This window comes from Solea senegalensis, linkage group LG5, assembly GCF_019176455.1.
Source record: "Solea senegalensis isolate Sse05_10M linkage group LG5, IFAPA_SoseM_1, whole genome shotgun sequence".
NCBI classification, from domain to species: Eukaryota; Metazoa; Chordata; class Actinopteri; order Pleuronectiformes; family Soleidae; genus Solea; species Solea senegalensis.
In genome coordinates, this window is record NC_058025.1 from 15,766,034 (window position 1) to 15,783,707 (window position 17,674).

At 38.9% G+C, this 17,674-nt stretch overlaps 1 protein-coding gene across 1 annotated transcript in view; it reads right to left on the reverse strand.

The window, feature by feature from the left end:
* Positions 1 to 920: 920 nt before the first annotated feature.
* gpat2 (glycerol-3-phosphate acyltransferase 2, mitochondrial) overlaps positions 921 to 17,674 on the reverse strand; it is a 95,035-nt gene continuing 78,281 nt past the window's right edge. The window contains exons 10-23 of the mRNA XM_044026802.1: positions 17,360 to 17,539; positions 16,046 to 16,144; positions 15,736 to 15,818; positions 13,991 to 14,121; positions 13,686 to 13,756; positions 13,274 to 13,434; positions 13,088 to 13,191; positions 11,401 to 11,585; positions 10,843 to 10,920; positions 9,962 to 10,084; positions 5,962 to 6,082; positions 4,949 to 5,017; positions 4,557 to 4,612; positions 921 to 1,373 (exon numbers count right to left, since the gene is read on the reverse strand). Coding sequence (XP_043882737.1) covers positions 1,257 to 1,373; positions 4,557 to 4,612; positions 4,949 to 5,017; positions 5,962 to 6,082; positions 9,962 to 10,084; positions 10,843 to 10,920; positions 11,401 to 11,585; positions 13,088 to 13,191; positions 13,274 to 13,434; positions 13,686 to 13,756; positions 13,991 to 14,121; positions 15,736 to 15,818; positions 16,046 to 16,144; positions 17,360 to 17,539 — 1,578 coding nt within the window. The 3' untranslated portion in view covers positions 921 to 1,256. The remainder of the gene's footprint in view (positions 1,374 to 4,556; positions 4,613 to 4,948; positions 5,018 to 5,961; positions 6,083 to 9,961; positions 10,085 to 10,842; positions 10,921 to 11,400; positions 11,586 to 13,087; positions 13,192 to 13,273; positions 13,435 to 13,685; positions 13,757 to 13,990; positions 14,122 to 15,735; positions 15,819 to 16,045; positions 16,145 to 17,359; positions 17,540 to 17,674) is intronic.

The window sequence follows — 17,674 nt, forward strand, 5'->3', positions numbered from 1 at the left end:
AGATAGTAAACTGAATATCTTGTTCTAGTTTGTATCTAGTTTTCAGAACAGAACGTTTAAGGATGTCTCATTTTGAGGGTTGGGAAACATTGGTGGATATGAGACACAATTTTATACACTAAACATCAATCAAAACAACAATTTTTTTTTCTAATTGACAGATTAAAAGTCCAATGTGTTCAGAAATGAGTGACATCTAATGGTGAGACTGCAGATTGTAACATACTGAGGACGACGACTCTGTTCACCCCTGACTTTTTCGAACACAGTGAAGTATGTCGCTCTGATTTGTTTGTGCAGTAAGCTTCTGGTTTGTACGTTTGGGTTGTGTAGAAGCACGGCGGTGTAAGATGGTGCCCTCTGTAAAGTTACACATAAAAGGCTTATTCTAAGGCTACAAACACGTGTGGCAGTGGCATGAATTCTCAGCTGCTGTAGAAGCTGCATCTCAAAATGATCTAACTTCTTTATATATTCACTTCAGTGGGAACTCACAAACTCAAAGTCTTTGTATTAAAATAAAAAAAAAACAAAGTTAAAACCATCAACACCCTCATTTCAACACTGGGTGGCAGCACAGTTTCACAGTCAGGAGGAGATGATCTTTTGCCGTGACTGTTTGAGTTAGAGGAAACACCCCCTCTGATTCTTTACTGTACAACCATTTGACTGTGAAATCGTTACGAGCTACCGGAGGCCCTGTGTCCCGACAGTCTCTGTGTGCTGGCGTCACAAGGTCTGTTGAATAGAGAGACTCCAGAGGAATGAGTCAGCACATGCAAGAGGGGACAAATGCAGAATGATGATTCCTTTACAAGAAATGAGATCTATAAGAATGCAACTGTAAAAACAACTGAAACACACTTCACTTGTTTTGTGTTGGATTTATAAAGAAATATGAACACATGTAAAGGCGTCAATTTGTAATAAAAAAAGCACAACTAAGACGTTCCCCGCAAATAACAAACGTAACAACTTTAACCTCCGTCATAACAAACACGGAGCAAAACCTCACAACTGATTACAGAGACCTCATAATCTTTGTCTCCTGTGGCTTTATGCTAATGCTATTACTAAAGATAAACTTCAAATCAATGTCTCAAAATCAAAAATGCAATTAACCTGAAGGGAAGAGCGTCCCAGCTCAGCGTGAGTCTTTGTTTTTTAACACTAAACACAAGCTTTTCTGACACCAACAGAAAAAAAAACAGGTCACACTCTGAAAGACAAACGTGTCGAGGCCGTGAGTCAACATTTTAATTGTAGAGGTACTGTTTGATGAAGTGCTGCAGCTTCTGCCTGTTTTCCGGCGACTGGAACAAAGGACAGACGCGCAGGAAGACGCCTCCCTCCTGACGTTCCTCTGTAATGACCTGAAGAGGAGATAAACACCAGCGCCATCAGAACCACAGCACTTTTTTTTAATTCTCTAACCTTTGTTTGGACATGGTGAGCATGCAGCTTCTCTTATCTTTCGAGGTGTGCTTTTTTTCACAAGGCCAAATAAACAATGCTGAATTAATAGAAGACCTTTCAAAACAAGAACACTTCAACAATTTTCAAAGAAAAACACAAGTGAAGAAGTTACATAAATAAGACTGCACAACCTAATTCACTTGGCAACGTCTGGAATAATGAGAGTCGAGCTTCAGACTGAGACGTCCTTTGTTTTGTCCTACAGTTGCATAAACATTAGAAATTTGTCTTGACATCAGGAATTGTAATTATCCATGAAAATGCCAGATAACAGCCAATTGTGACTGACAATTTTAATAAGAAAGCGAGATTATACAGGTCAATGTTATTCTATTTTTAAAGGCAGTGAATTCCACGGTACAGACTGATCGGTGCTGCCTTCAAAGTTGACAGGCTGAATGGTGAAATGTTACAGGAGGCAATTTATGCTGAAACTTTAATATATCGTAGATATAGAAAAATTCAAGATTTATGAAGGAGCTTTTCCATTTTTATGACTACAGTAGGTCAGTTTCTCTCCATTTCTTCTTGAGTTTTTTCAAGTTTGTGTCAGTGAGGTCGTTCCTTCTCCTGATCATTATTCCTTACGGTCGCCTATGACAACAATACGATAAGGAGATGCTCATATTGCTATCTGCAGGACAGACCATTTGTTACTTCCCTTTCATCACTGTATGAAAAATAACACACAAATGTGAGCATTGCTGTATGATAATCCATCACCATAATCCTCAGTTATTGTGCCACAGTGGAGTATTTTCATCACAATGCACAGGAAGAAAAGAAAAATATGTTTAACCCCCGCTAAATATTCTGACTCTGTCCTTTGGTAAAAAAAATAAATAGCAAGACCTCATTGTAATAATAATATACTACAATTAAAGTCTCTACTTGGGTACAGATTTTAATATATGGTCAATGGAAATAATCTAGTGATCGTTTTAGTAGTCACTGAAGTGGAGCAACAGATAATTACTTTATATTATGCTGGGTAGATCTACCACAACAAATCATACTTGAAAACAGATTGTCAGTAAATATTTGAAATAAAAAAGCACAATATTCGCCTCAGAAATATAATTAAACTGCAAAAGAAAAAGTATATAAATGTAAGTACAAACACATACACTTGTCCCAGGAAGGTGTTTTTATTGATAGGTTGTTTTGTTATTCTGCACAGCTGTTTAACTTGATAAAAGTTTATTACAGATCATTTATTTTCTGTTTCTAAACTAAAGTCTTCTATCCAAATTCAGTGGCACTCAGAAAAGTAATAACGTAGATACAATAGACAATTGTATAATAAATACAATAATAATAGTAATAATAGACAATTACTGAATGAGACACATAGATATGGACATTAAAGACATAGTTCCAAGTGTTAAGATTAAGTGTGGTTATGTTCGAGCAACTCTTATCAGACCTTTCTTAGGAGCTCTTGGAATTTATCTGTGTTTCATTTCTTTCATTCTTTTCATTTCAAGTCTGACCAAGACGGCAAGAGGAAATTGTTTCTCCTTATCTCATTTTGCTTGTTAATGACTATATGAACTTTGTTTTACTTACACAGCAGAAGCTGCATCTTTGTTTATTTAAATGCCAAAAGGTGTAATGACTGTCATTGTGTTCCTCTGTGTTTTGGACAGAATAGGAATAAGACGGCTTTTCCACGTGTTGATTACAATTGTTGACTCAGAACTCAGCTCTGTGTGGAGGCATGTCTGTTTCATTCTATAAACACTGACACGCACATACTAGTCTTTGTAAAACTGATGTGTTTATGAATTCTGCCCTATCGAGCTGGAATGTAAAGACTTTGTTTTTATTTTTATTAACATTGTTGTTAATTTTTAGTTAGCACTGACTGCAACTGACAAGCTTGATAGACGGGTGCTCGCTCTCAGTGAAAAGATTGTGTACGTTTAACAAAAGGCTCCTCTAATGTACACATGGTATGTTTACTGCTTTATTTTGCCATTGACAGCTTTTTCCAACAGGAAACATGTCACTTTGTAAACTATTTACTCCTCACATTAAATTCCATACCCTGCCTATTGCCCTGTGTCAGCTGAATGGCACAGCATACCCTGCGACCCTCATGTGGAGGAAAAAGCGGTGGAACAAGGATGGATGGATGGATCAAATTCCATGGAGAAAATCAGTGATTTTATATCACAGCACGTTGGAGTTGTTGATCCACTGCTGCCTCCATGATTAAGTTCAAATGTGTTTTTTTTTTTTACTTTTGTTTTTGAAATCCTTCCTTTGGATTGACCAAAATGACTCAATCATAGCAACTGCAGCAGCAGGAGATCAGCAGATCTTCATCCTCATGAGGTAAAAATGCTGTGAGCACTTTACAAACTTCAATTTCCATTTGTAAAAACAAGATCAAGCATCATCATCATCATGTCGTATCCCATCTTATTAGGTGAGCCTTGTGTTAAGTGGCTAAAATCTTCTCTGGCAGTGAGAGTGAGCATCTGTGTCTCAAGCTGGTTATTTCCCCTGGTGCCTGGTTCAGTTAGTGTTGACTCGTAACAGAACCACAACATACAACTACACTTGAAAAGACCTGAAATATCATTTTAACTTTCCTGTATCTCTGACTCTACTGACGGACTCTGTTTACTTTATTATAATCATGATGTTTGATTTAATGCCATCCGCTGTGTCCTTTTCCATATTTGTTATGGGCTAAGAGCCAGGTCCTGACATTCTCTTACTCAATTTCTGCTCTGAAATGACTTGTATCTTTGACCCAATGAATCCTGTTTATAGAGTAGAATAACATTTCTGCCTCAAGCCTGACTGGACAGAGTTCACAGAGTCCTGTTTTAATAATATATCACAATCATGTTGCATTCCTACTGACACTTAGAAAGTTGAAACTTGCTGCCACAGATTCACATCTGGCAATTTTGTGTTGTTTTGTGTTCAGGTTCACTTGAGAACAGATGGATGTTAGAACTCAACTTTTTGGGAAGTTTAACTGTGCTTTAAGAGTCAAGCCTTAATTCTTGGCAGAAAGGGAGATTTTGACAAACACACACACAAATAGAGAGGCTGTCACTCACCCCCAGGTCTATTAGTGTTCTAACTGCAGTGTATGCAGCCTCCTCTGAGCAGCTCTCTGTGAGATATGACACAAAGGCACACATGAATCTAAAGAACAGACAGATATCTAATACAGAAAAATCAGGTCAGGATGACAGAACAAAGCCAAAACCAGTGAGACTGATGGGATTTTTCACTGTGTATTACTGAAGGGTGTCATTTGGGTAGTTCCTGATTGTCTTGTATGTTTTTAAGAAGAAGAGAACAGGAGCTTGTGATGCGAGTGAGGGAGGCAGCTGGGTGACTTTGAGTCAGTGGCACAAGAAAATTCAGAAGCTTTTAAGGATCTGAGTGTGTATGTGTGGATTTGAGAATTTGTGCCTATGGGAGGGAGATGTCAGGTTGAGCTCACCATAGTGCTGTTTCTTCTTATTTGCTGTGTCACACAGACAGGAGTGTATCTGAGCCACAAACTTTGACTCTGAGGCACGAAAGACATGAAAAGGGAGGCAATTATTCCAGACAGTATTCACAGTTAAGTGACATGCTATTATACACATGGAGAACACCACTAGCATTAATATTGAACAGAACAATCATTTTAGTGTGTTAAAGTATAATATGTAATGTGTCGGCACTAACTAAAGACAAGACTAATGTTATATATCTTGTTGAGTGGCGTACCAAAGTTAGCCAAAATGTTTCCAACATTCTTGAAAAGGAAGTAAACATTCAGTACTAACAGGTTAACCAGTGTGTTGTCTTTTGTTTGTTTTTTTTCATTTTATTGTGCGTATTTCACTAATGAAACATGACTACTCATTGTTGTTGGAAGCTGTTTCTGTTAAGTGCAAAAGCACAGGAGAACCCACTAGTTCCCATGACCCCACACTGTTTCCTGATGTTCTGTTACTATGTTAATTGCTGTGATTACTTTCAAATATTTAACATGATTTGAAGAGAATAAACACAGCTGCTTTTATGCTTGCTGACATATGATCTTTGATGATGATTCAAAGAGCACTGGGAGAGACATCTTACAGTGACCACACTATATGGTGAAGAAAGAGGATGAAGATACTTGAACAATGCTGCCGCTCTTATTGGAGACCACTGGACTTCTGTGAGTAATGACAGTTACTTGGCTGTCACAGCACACTTTGCTGTTGTAGAGTGGAAACTGCAATCACCTGCACTTACAGAAACTGATGGGCAGCACAGCGCTGAGGTACTGTATGTCCTCAGCTACAGCACTTGTGATATGGATGTGGGTGCATGGCTGCGTCCATCAATAATGGCAAGCATTACTATAAAAATAATCCTGATTAATCACAGCAAATTATTTTATTGTTTAATTGTTTTTAGACTGGATGCGAGCCCCGGTGCTAATTCAAACACAGTTCCATAAAGACACTGAAAATATACCTGGCAGAGGTGTGTCAATGAAGTCCAGTGCAGTCGTGGTCCAGCACAGCGCCCTCAGATGTCCGGCCAGCAAACTGCAGAGGAAAAAGAGCATCTCGGGACATTGGATAGGCTGGCTTATCTGGGAAAGGTAGAAGAAAAAAAAGAAAAATAATAAAAAGAGGGTTTTCCACTACAGCCAGCACATGATAAGTCACTGTACAGAGAAAAGCTGTAGATGTTCTGTAGATGTACAGCTACAAGATATAGAGGTATATCCCTCTGGTTTTGTGGTGTCTGAGACTTCAACACTTGATCGGGCAGCAGACTCTCATGTGGGAGTTCAAAATCCCCTAGTAAAGTGTTTTTTGGAGTTCATTTTGTGGATTAAAACACAAGAATGTTCATTTTGATGTGCCTTAAAACCTGGGAATACAATTTCATAACCACAGCGCCACTAACAATGCCACTGCGTGAAATTGGGGCTTAGTGACACACCATGTACAGCACATAAAAATTGGAAATATTGTCTTATTTGCCTCGTGATGGCAAAGGAGACATATTAAATATGTTCATATAAATACATAATACAAAACAAAATATTTACACTTAGGCTCTAGAGCTTAACTCTAAGATATTAACACATATCTGCAAATTCACACAATGCCGATTAAGCCCATCATCTTCACACACAGCTCTCTCTCAGTATAGCAGTATAAGATCTCATGTCGCCTGGAAACGTTCCCAAGTTGCACAGAGGAAGTGATTTGTTTTATGTCAAGACAGACGGAGGCACCAGCAAAATTGGCTGGTGATGGCTGCAACCAGATTGGAGCATGACTGAGAACACAAAGAAGTGGCCACGAAAAGGTTCAGATGTAAATTCCGCTGCTAAAAAAAGGCCGTTTGATGGTATAAACACTTCTTGCCCTCACTCACCCCCTGCACTGTCTGTGTAAACACTCAGGTCAGGTGTGATAGTTTTGCTTGAGAAAGCCCATTTTCAGATGAAGGACACAGCATACAAATGATGTTGCACTGTTTCTGTTCACAGAGACCAAACAGAGGCAGAATAGCAACGTCAATAAAAATGAACCAGCCCCTACCCACTCTCACAATACATGTGTGTGAGAGACGACGGGACAGAGAAGAGACAGAAGCAATTGTGTCTTTTGATGTTGTTTCTGTGATACTTTGGTTAATTATGTGTTGTACAGTATATCTGTCTTTTAAAGTAGTTAAAGAAACAGCAGCAGCTGATTCTTTAACCACATACAAGCACACTTCATTGCTGTCGGAGGAGCATGTATTTTCAATATCGGAAGAGCACGTCCACAAAAGCCAAAATCAAATCATGATTGTGATGAAAATATGATTATGAAGTCCTACTGTAGAATCAACTTTGATGCTATGGAGCTGTCTCGCTTGTGCAGGAAGGTCGTCACATCCATACAAATAAATAAAAAACTGCTATACAGACAAACACAAAGAGAATCATGTGGAGCTGGTTGGCTTAATGCAGTGATTCTCAATTATTTTCTGTCACGCCCCGCCAAATTGAAATACTATTGAGAATCTGATAATATTTATCTATTTATCGGTATCAACCACTGTATGAGTTGTCCCGCCCTGCCTCTCATGCCCCCCTGACACCTCACCACACCCCAGGGGGGCCCGCCCTACCATTTGAGAAGTACTGGCTTAATGTAACAGTTATATTATATATTTTATACTTAACAGTGACAGACTACAGCTTTAAGTAGGTTAATAAAAAAAGAATATAAGCAGTGCGGTTCCTCACAGGAACCAACCTCCTCATACGTACTAAACGACATGTAGTGGATACTTTACATTGTAAAAGGCATCTGCTAATGTTATTTTAACTGTATTGTATGTGTATGGCAAAATAACACAGATGAGGAGCATAACAGCAGGACTGAACCACAGATTAATTCAAACCTGTGATAGTTTGATCCCGGCTGGATCTCTGTAAAGTCAAAATGTTTTAAACCACAACCACTCAGTTGAACATTCTGGCTCAAAGGCTCCTACAAATATGAGTGTGGTTAACTATCCAGCCAGCACTGGGTGATAAACATCTGAAAGCAGTTAAAAGTTGAAGCAAAACCTATTCAAAAGTTGAGATAGGATGATAAGACCTGGTTCAGGTGGATCTGCACCATCAGTTGAATTCTTCAACAATCACATTAGGGATTCCTTTTCAGTGTGAATTGGGGCATTTTTCTGTTTAAATAGAAAAGGGGTATAGAACACAAACATGCAGTTAAGTAGAGGGTGCCCATATCATGCTTACTGTGAATGTTATTTGGTATGTGACACATATTTCTGTTCTGCATTTATGTGTTTAATATAAAGATTGTGCTGTTGGTTGCATTTAGCAATGATGGGGTCCATAAAACTGGGGCTTCGTGAAACCACTTTATAAGTGGGTTCAATAGTGTGCACTGGGCTATAATAATCATATAATATGCATAATATAAGAATTTATATTGTGCAGCGCTGCTGGTACTGTATAAGTGTCTTGTACATTGTTAAGTCTCACAAGGGATGAATTCCCACATCAGCAGAGCATACTAAAGAGTTTATAGTAGATAGTGTAGTGTGGTCTCTATACATTCAGTGAATCAAAAACCATCCTGGTAAAGTACAAAAAAACTGTAACAAATAGATGAATATGGACGACTAAATGAATCACCAATTATTTTGATAAGTTGATTTTTTTGTTAAAAAGTTCAGGAATATGTCCTAGTTTCTTTGCTGGTCTATGACGGTGAACTATGACATTTGAGGATGTTGTCATTTTGAGGTTTACGAAACACTTATTTTGTGGACCAAACTAATTGGTCGAGACATTTCTTGAAATCATTAGCTTCAGCAGTAAGAGAAAACAAAGTGTATTTGTACTGGTCAGAGTTGAAAAAAATAAAGTTATAAAAGCTTAGGGGTGTTTGAGCATAAATCTTTGAAACGACAGGAGAAGCAGCCACAGGCAAATTACTGCCAAGACCACCTTAAGTGATATTGTGAATTTATGCAGTCAAGCTGGTAACAGGCAGTTGAGTAGGAGGTGAGGGAATACTGAACGCAGCAGAGCAAAGGCATTGGCAGAAAAAGAGTGAGTGCACTGAATGGAGAAAGTTTAAAGATTAAAGATGAGAAGAGTAACACTGGACAAATACAGGTGAGGCTGTTTTTCAACAGACTAAGCTGAAGTTGAGGGAAAGATTTTATGCACAGAGGTGACAAAGCTGTGTCTAAATTAGTAGGTCAACTTGTCTTCAGCACAACAGACAAGTTCAGAACTATTTACATTTATTCCATATAGTTCATATTAGTTAGTCACAGTGTTAGCAATATTCTATTAATATCTATAATATATAATTATAAGGAGTAAATAATAGCAGAATGCAAGGAGGATGGGAGTGTAACAATCTCAGCCCTATTTGGTGGACAGTGAAACTCAGAGGCTGTTTTCCAGGCAAAAAAATTGAGACAGTCCACTCATTGCATTTTTCAAGACACAGTGTTTAAAGATGTAAACATGCAGTGTTTCCACCATGAGCAGTATCTGGATCTGTGTAGTGGAAAAGCACCAATAGTGGACTGATCTGAGCTGCTCTATTAAAGGTTATATCCAACCACAAAACTCAGTATTAAATTAAATTAAAATTCAGTATAAGTCTTATTGACACCTAGCTCAAAGTCAAAGTCATTCTGCAGCTTTTGTGACTGCTACATCTGCACTGTGTGAGCCTCATGTTGCTTTGAGAAATCATATATAACAATTATGACAGTTAGATTTACTTCAAAGCTGTCATGTAATGCTAATAATAATAATGCTAATTGGCATTCAAGATATTTGTGAAATGGTGATTTTCTGTAGACAATCCATTTTCATGTGGTGTTTCTTGTATTTCTGTATTTTCCTCTTCATCCAACCTCAGGTGATTCTCTATGGGATGTGAGGAAGCCAGAGGGGTTCAGCAGCATTTTTTTGTACCTTGTAGGAATGCAGGTCCTGCTCTTCACAGTCAGAGTCACTTTGGTAAGGGTCGTCAGAGGAGGTCCAGGCCAAAGCACCCTCCTTCTTCCAGAAATCACAGATAGGAACATCCCTGGGAATCTATGTAGGTTGACAGAACAGACAGCATAGTATGTGAGCGCAACACTTGTACTGTTGCTGCAGAAAACAGGAGATGATCTCAGTTCAACGTCACTCCTACACTTGCTGGACCAGGTTTATGTTTCAGTCACTGAAAGTCGTCAAGTTATACTTCTTACTGTGTTTCTGTCTGTTTACCAAACTTGAGCAGGGACAGAGTTTCAGGTGCAGAGTGGGAATTAAAGAGGCAGCTTTATCCCTGCTTTAATAATAATTATTATAATAATGCAATTTATTTATGGGTGCCTTTCAAGACAGCCGAGGACACCTTCCAGAGACAAAAGGCGAGGTGGTATTTGAAGGTGGGAAGAGAGTCAATGTTACAGAGGGTTTGTGGGGGAGAGAGTTCCAGAGATGGAGAGCTGCGTGACTGAAGAAAGGCATCAAAATTGAACCTTTTAGTCTGAGGTGCATTAGTCTCATCTCCTTTTTACATTTGATGTCAAATGTACTAAGATTTCCATTTCAGACATCAAGGCACAATGCCTGTTACAATTAACCTAATAATATCTAGTATTTAAAGAACTATGAACAATCTGTTTTCCTGTCATTAATAATGTATGAAGATTTGTAAACTTAAAAAAAACAATGAAAGTTCATAAAATGCAGAACAGCTCCCTTACATTGCTAAATAATGAAATAACATTGAGGCAATGATAGTTTGCTTTTCTTAAAATGAATAATGTTTAGAACACTGTTCTTTTTTTAATTAAACTTACTTCTTCCATGATCAGAATTCCACAGCGTACTAGACTGTCAATGGCATCGAGAGAAAAACTCTGCGATGATTGACAGGGCTGGAGAGAGAAAGTAGAGGTTAGCTCAATGGTGAAGAAAGGTTAACAGCAAAACAATCATCAGTCCATCTATCATATACGTAGGAAGTCAGACAGACTGCATGTGGTATGTAGTAGAGATGTAGCAGAGAATAATAGATGGCCAGAGGGGATATCAGATCAGGAGCCACATGAGAAATAGTGTTAGAGGCATAGCTGCAAGCAGAAGAGACAAGAAAGAGCAGCTTCCAAAGGGAAAGGTGTGCAAAACAAAGAAAGAAATTGTATTTCTTGTTCAGATTCTGTGCCCCTAAAGTTATTCTGATGGAGCTTATAAATATACAACCACAAAAATAAAGCAACACACACACAACCCAAAACATCTCAGAAGAAGAAAATGCCTGTTCAGCTTCATTAAACATCTGTTGAATGAGACCCAACAGGTACATGTGTGTGTGTGTGTGTGTGTGTGTGTGTGTGTGTGTGAGTTTTGAAACTCACTGGCATGAAGCCTGGAGGCAGGAGATGGCAAAGCTGCAGGGCGCGCTCAGTCAACTCAGACTGGCAGAGCACCACATCAAAGTCCATGTCACCTCTGACCTTCACTCCATCCACGCTGTCACTGTTCACACTGCTGCTGACCACACTGACGGCAACTTCGCACAGCATGGCGGACACTGCGCATGCTGAGGACAAAAAAGAAGTTGTTCATGCACATACACACTGTAAGAAAATGTTTAGAAGTATTCTAAGTAACCAGGTCCATATCTAACTATATACTGTATATATCAGTCACTTTTTTGGGACCCAGTGTAGAGGGTCTTCTCTCCTGACCTCTGGCATCAATAAGGCCAGAGCACTGCAGCTCTCAATATATTTTGTCATTTTTGGACCATTCTCTATATAATAATAATAATAATATTAATAGAAAATAGACTTACATTACTTAAATCAAATTCCTTCCATATTCTGAAGCTCTGTTTTGGTTACAGAGCATACATAACGTTTCTGACAGTTTCTGATGAAGATATTTGTGTTCACAAGCTGTTGACCAGGTGTTTTCTACCACATACACAGGTATTGTTTCTTTAATTATAGCTTGCATCCTGCTCTTAATGTGCTGGTGGGCCTGAGGTGCTGCGTCCACACTGTTTTATAATGTTAAACCTAGAGGTTCACGACTGAACACAAATCGTTAGAGATTAGGAGATTAAAGTGTACGTGTCCACATAGAAGTGTTTTTATACGGCTATATAAGTGCTTCAATATAACTGAATTAACTTGTTTTTATTTCTTGTTGACTAGCACTGCACAGCCCACTGTGCAGTGACTTCAATCCACAAACACCCAAACAGGTCATGCAGGAATAATGAGTCATCCTAAAACAGACTTAATTCCAAAGACAAAGTGGGTTCCTTTACTTCGAAACAGCAAATGACTTCTATCTCCTCCAGTAATGTTAATATTAGGCAAGCGAGGCTTTCACCCCAGCCGTCTGTCAGCATGTTCACTAAAATCTGAATATTTTACTGAGACATCGTCTCTTGGCTTCAGGATCAGTTAATATAATATTTAGTGAGGATTGCAGACCTAGGATTCCCATCACCATTGATTACCACACATAACTCATGCATGTACAATGCTGTCTATCTTCAGACATGAACACCAAATCCTTTGGCACTTCTGCACAACCCTGGATTATGATCATGGCCAGTGCTTACAGTCTACTTATATGTTTCTACTGCCTGGTTTCAATAGGTGGCCTACGTATTATGAGTGCATTGCTTATTTATGCTTTTGATATGTGTCTACACCTCACATCTTGAAATTTAGGGGGAAAAAAGCTACAAAGAAGAACTGACAGTTCAAACCTGTGTAAAAATGTCAGTACCACTAATGACCTTCCCACATATCACCTGCTTTTTAAAATTTGTTTCATAGACATAGGGGGAGAAAAATATGACATATGTGCTGCACCGTGACATAGCTTGGTTTCCCATTTCCCACACATTAAGATTAAAAGTTTTAATACTTTCAAATGTCATCTTTCAAACTATTTTCTATAAGAACATGCCAGCAGTCAGAGCAACTGCCAAGGCCTCCCACAAAAAATAAGGTGCCTGAAAAACAGTGATCCTTGAGTGTTATCAGTAAGTTTTCTCAGCTACACAAACTGTAAGTTACTTACCACCAACAGCTTCTGATATAAAGGTGTGTATGACAATCTGGGCCTGGAGGGAAAGGTGAAGTGCTGCAGTGAGGGAGGGACGAGGCACAATGAAAGGGTCTTCCCTACAAGTAGAAGAAAACATTTGGTATTTGATAAGCAAGAGTTTGGGTATAAGCAGCTTATCTTGGTTCACTGAAAACCAACCTGGATGGCAGTGCAGCAATGATGAGGTGAGGTGCAAGCAGGGACAAGGAATAGTGGAGAACCTCTGTTAGATTTCCCCCAAAGCCGACATCTTTGTTTCTGAACAACAGTTCCTCTGTGAGCCAAGCGACATCACGACACAAGACAGAAAGTCTAACGCCCTGTGCAGAAGCATGGAGAGGTTAAGCAACAAAAACAGATATGAGCATTCACCATCTGGTGACACTGTTTAGAGACTGGTGAGTATGACTCAGAAAATCACTGTCACACTCTAATAAACTAAAACAATTTCCAATTCTGTTTATGGGCCTCTCAGAGTACTGATGGATCCTTAGAGGGGCAGATTTTAACACTGACAGCACTAGGGGGGAATCACTCAACAAGCATGATGGCAAAAAGATGATGCCTGTACCTTGCAGTGTTTATAAAGCAAAAGACTGGACACCAGGCTGGTGGACATCACAGCCATGCAGGAAGTTGCCGCTATAAACACAGACACACACACACACACACACACACACACACACACACACACACACACACACACACACACACACACACACACACACACACACACACACACACACACACACACACACACACACACACACACACACACACACAGATAGTGCAGCACAATTTGCATGACATTAAAATGACAGCTTAAAAATCGAATGTTTTTAATAATTCAGCAAAGGTTGATAATCCTGGACCTACAGAAGACAAGGTGGAGGATGATGGCAATACTCAGGGTATCTCTATCTGGAGGAGTTGGCTCTTTAAGCTCAGATGCACAATGTGAAGGCAGGAGCCACGACATCTGCCTCCGGCCAAATGCTCTGACGGTTCTTGAGAGTGAGATGAGAAGAGAAAGGCGCCAGGATGAATAAATAGTGATCTCACTACAGACTGTGAATTAAGATAAGATAAGATTTAAATTTTACTGGACTTCATTTTCCAAATGTTTTGTGTTCTCTTTAGAGTTTTCTTATTTAATAACCATTTAATGTACAACATCCACTGACTGTTTTATATATTAAAGTTGTCTTGATTGTAAGTGGTGGAGTCAACTCCCTCACCATTCAATATTGGCACTCTTCTAACCGTGTGAGAGCTGTATCACAATAAATAAAAGTGTTTGACTGAAATAGTATGAGGTAGCACTGAATGTGATCTGGCCACAGGAAATTTGACATTGCAGTCACTACTAACCTTGACTGTTTATAAGGAGTATGTCCACAAAAGATGATAACCACAAAAAGTAGCAGATTCAAATATGGCAGTGAGTAGTGAACAAGATGGAGTCGTTGGATGAGGAGCTGCGAGGCTGATGCCATGATGGAAAATTACCAATTACTGACCAACTTTTGTAAGAACTTCAGTTTGCATTTTGGCATTTGGCATATACATTAGCAACCTCCTCCAAGGGAAGGGTGAGGCATGGAAAGGACCCATTTCAATTTCACTTTCTTTGAGACTATGTGATAGGGTGTTTTGGCTTTAAAGGGACTGTTATGTGCCATTATAATTAATGTTTTTGTTAAGTATCAACATCACCAAATAATGCAGGACTAAAAGATAAGTTGGTGAACTTTAGTTGCTTTAAGTTGGTGAAATTGTTAGACTGGCCTTATATCATTTCAGTGTTTTGCAGTGAATTTCATGAATTGCAAAGACAGTTACATAACAAATCATGCAAGTGTCATTTTTTTGTTAAAACTGAATAAAATGGAATGGTTTAATTTAATTATATCACATGGAGCATGACTGTATCCACTGCAGCCGCTTGATTAATTGTTTGGCTTATTGCCTGGTATACTGGTATTCAACACTTAATGACTGGGTGGGTGGACTTTAGTGCCGCGTTTCCCAAACTTTTAATGTGGGTATTGGGGACTCACCTTTAAAGATGACAAACCATTACAACCACATTAACAATATAAATCGTGACAGAAGCAAATCTGTGCATAACATAACTTTTCTGTTTATTTTTACTGCCATATCTTTAACAACTAATATTATTTTGAATAGGTAATGAGTTACAAGTTGTATGTGGTCTACTGAGACCAGTGCTTGTTGTACAGTCTTACAGCAGCAGAATAACTGACTTACTGCTGAGTATTTCTTATATGGCCTGTGTCCCTCTCCCTAAGAAGAATTAATTTTTAAAGAGAAGCCTCACTGCTCATCAGAACCCAAGCAGAGGATGTTATTTTGCTGTTATCTTTTCCACTGGTATACATGCTGATGAAAATTGGACTGGAGTCTAAGAGTCTCATCAGGGCTTCGTATCTGTGCCAGATTTGTGGTTTGAAGGAACGTTTATCTTCAAAAGTTCAAAAGTATGCAACTTTTCAATTTCAAAGACGCAAGATAAAAGACTAAATCTAATTGTGGTTCGCTCACATAAAGTATCAACACTCACTAGTGCATACAGGTACATACACAGGGGGTTTAATTACCCATTGTCGAGGATAACAGGCAGCAACAGGTCCTGTAGAGGGAGCCATTCATCTACTCTGCACCTGCCTGACTCACACATCTCCTACACAAAAAGAAAAATGCATAGAAAAAGGAAAAAAGATAAAGGACAAAGAGCTACAAAGTAGAATCTGGGAGGGAATATTTTTGTTAAATTGCTCACAGCTCCTATAACATGTAAAGGTGTCACAACTTGACATAATAATGCGTTTTTAAATGTCACAAGACTAAAAAAAACACTAATGCATACGGTAAATAGGTATTTTATGAATAGCTCTTTCTGATGTGCACCTTGAGAGAAAAGGGCTGAGCAAAGTGGATCCTCACACTTCCTTCTGGTCTCTTCCAGAGAACAGACCAAAGCCACTGAAACACTGTGCTTAAACTGACCTGCAGGGACAGATAACACACATAAAGCAGAATAAGTGATTATACCATAATGAGGTCTTCGCCTTTGGAGGTAAAATTCCAACAAAAATACCACTAATGACTATGATGAGCCCCCATGACACAAAACAAGCCGCAGAATATGTATAAGTACATGAACTGTGAGTACAATACTGTGTGTGTACTGTTTCTGAATGGCAGAACAAAATGATAAGGCAAGCACCTTATGGTGATTAAAGAAACATAACAGCCACTGTCAGTATCATAAATTGAAATTGGACAAGATTGGGCGTGAACTGGGTGATGTGGCCTAAAGCAAGGGCAAGACAAAAGTCATCAGCTAAATAAAATGAAATGCAAACCTTTAACTAATGAATCAACACCCGGCTGTGAGAAAACGGTTTCATACAGCTGTGAAACATGAATCTTAACGTTGAGCATGAGATCCTCACTGGCAGACAAAATGGAGACAACTGTACTCACCACTCTTCCACTCTGATGTTACAAGCTTTATGGTATAACAATTCTGTAACATAACATGAGTTAACAATAACAAAACTGCTATTATTATGATTACTCATAACTATTTGAAATTACTGAACTACAGTTCTCACAGTTTTTACGAAGAGGAAGTAAAATGTTAGGATTTATGCTGCAGCTAAAAAGCTGCTTTCAATTTCTGTCCGCAACATTCCCATGGATGTGAAGACTGTTACATTTCATAGGACAAAAAATACAAACATGGTGATTTGCAAGCTGTTAGGAGCATTTTAAATGCAGATTATGCAGATTTATGAGCATTTATTAACAAATGAGTGTCAGCCTACAAAATATAAGAAAGATATTTCAGCAAATATACAGTATGGATCATGTCTGTGCATTAAAATCTGACTGCTTTATGACCTTAAGTCTAATGTCTTATTCTAGATTGGATACTAAGAATTTTAAAATAATGGATTTTGTATCACGGCAGTTGCTGCTCCAGCTGTTGACCTTCATGGTAAGCTGTCTTAGTCATGGTGCCTAACTAGAAACTTGGTAGACATACTGTTGTTTTTAGAGCATGTACCTGTCCAATACTCCTCATACAGAATCTCTGCCTCTCCTCTCTTCCTGCTTGTCTTTTCTCTCTGCTCTAAATCAAATCTGTTCACTGGCTTCTGAGGACACTACTGTTACAAATGGTTCCTGTTAAATGTGTGTGCTTGCATGCACCACCTGTATGTTGGTTTCGGGCACACAGTCGTAGGAGATGCCCACAGGGACCAGACTGACGTCAGGGACAGATCTCTCTTTGATGAGCTGTCTGATGTGAGCCAGCCACTGGCCACCTTGGCCAGACTCTGCTGACACACCAACACTTATCGCCTGGCCCTCATGTAGCAGCTCACGTACCAGCTGAGGACAGAGAATGGAGAAGTGGAAATGTGGCAGGTATAAAGGTCTGAAAAGCCCTGGCAGCAGGGGTGCAATTAACATAAAACGCCTGCCATGCATTTAAAAAATATAAATAAGCAATACAAAAATCAGAGC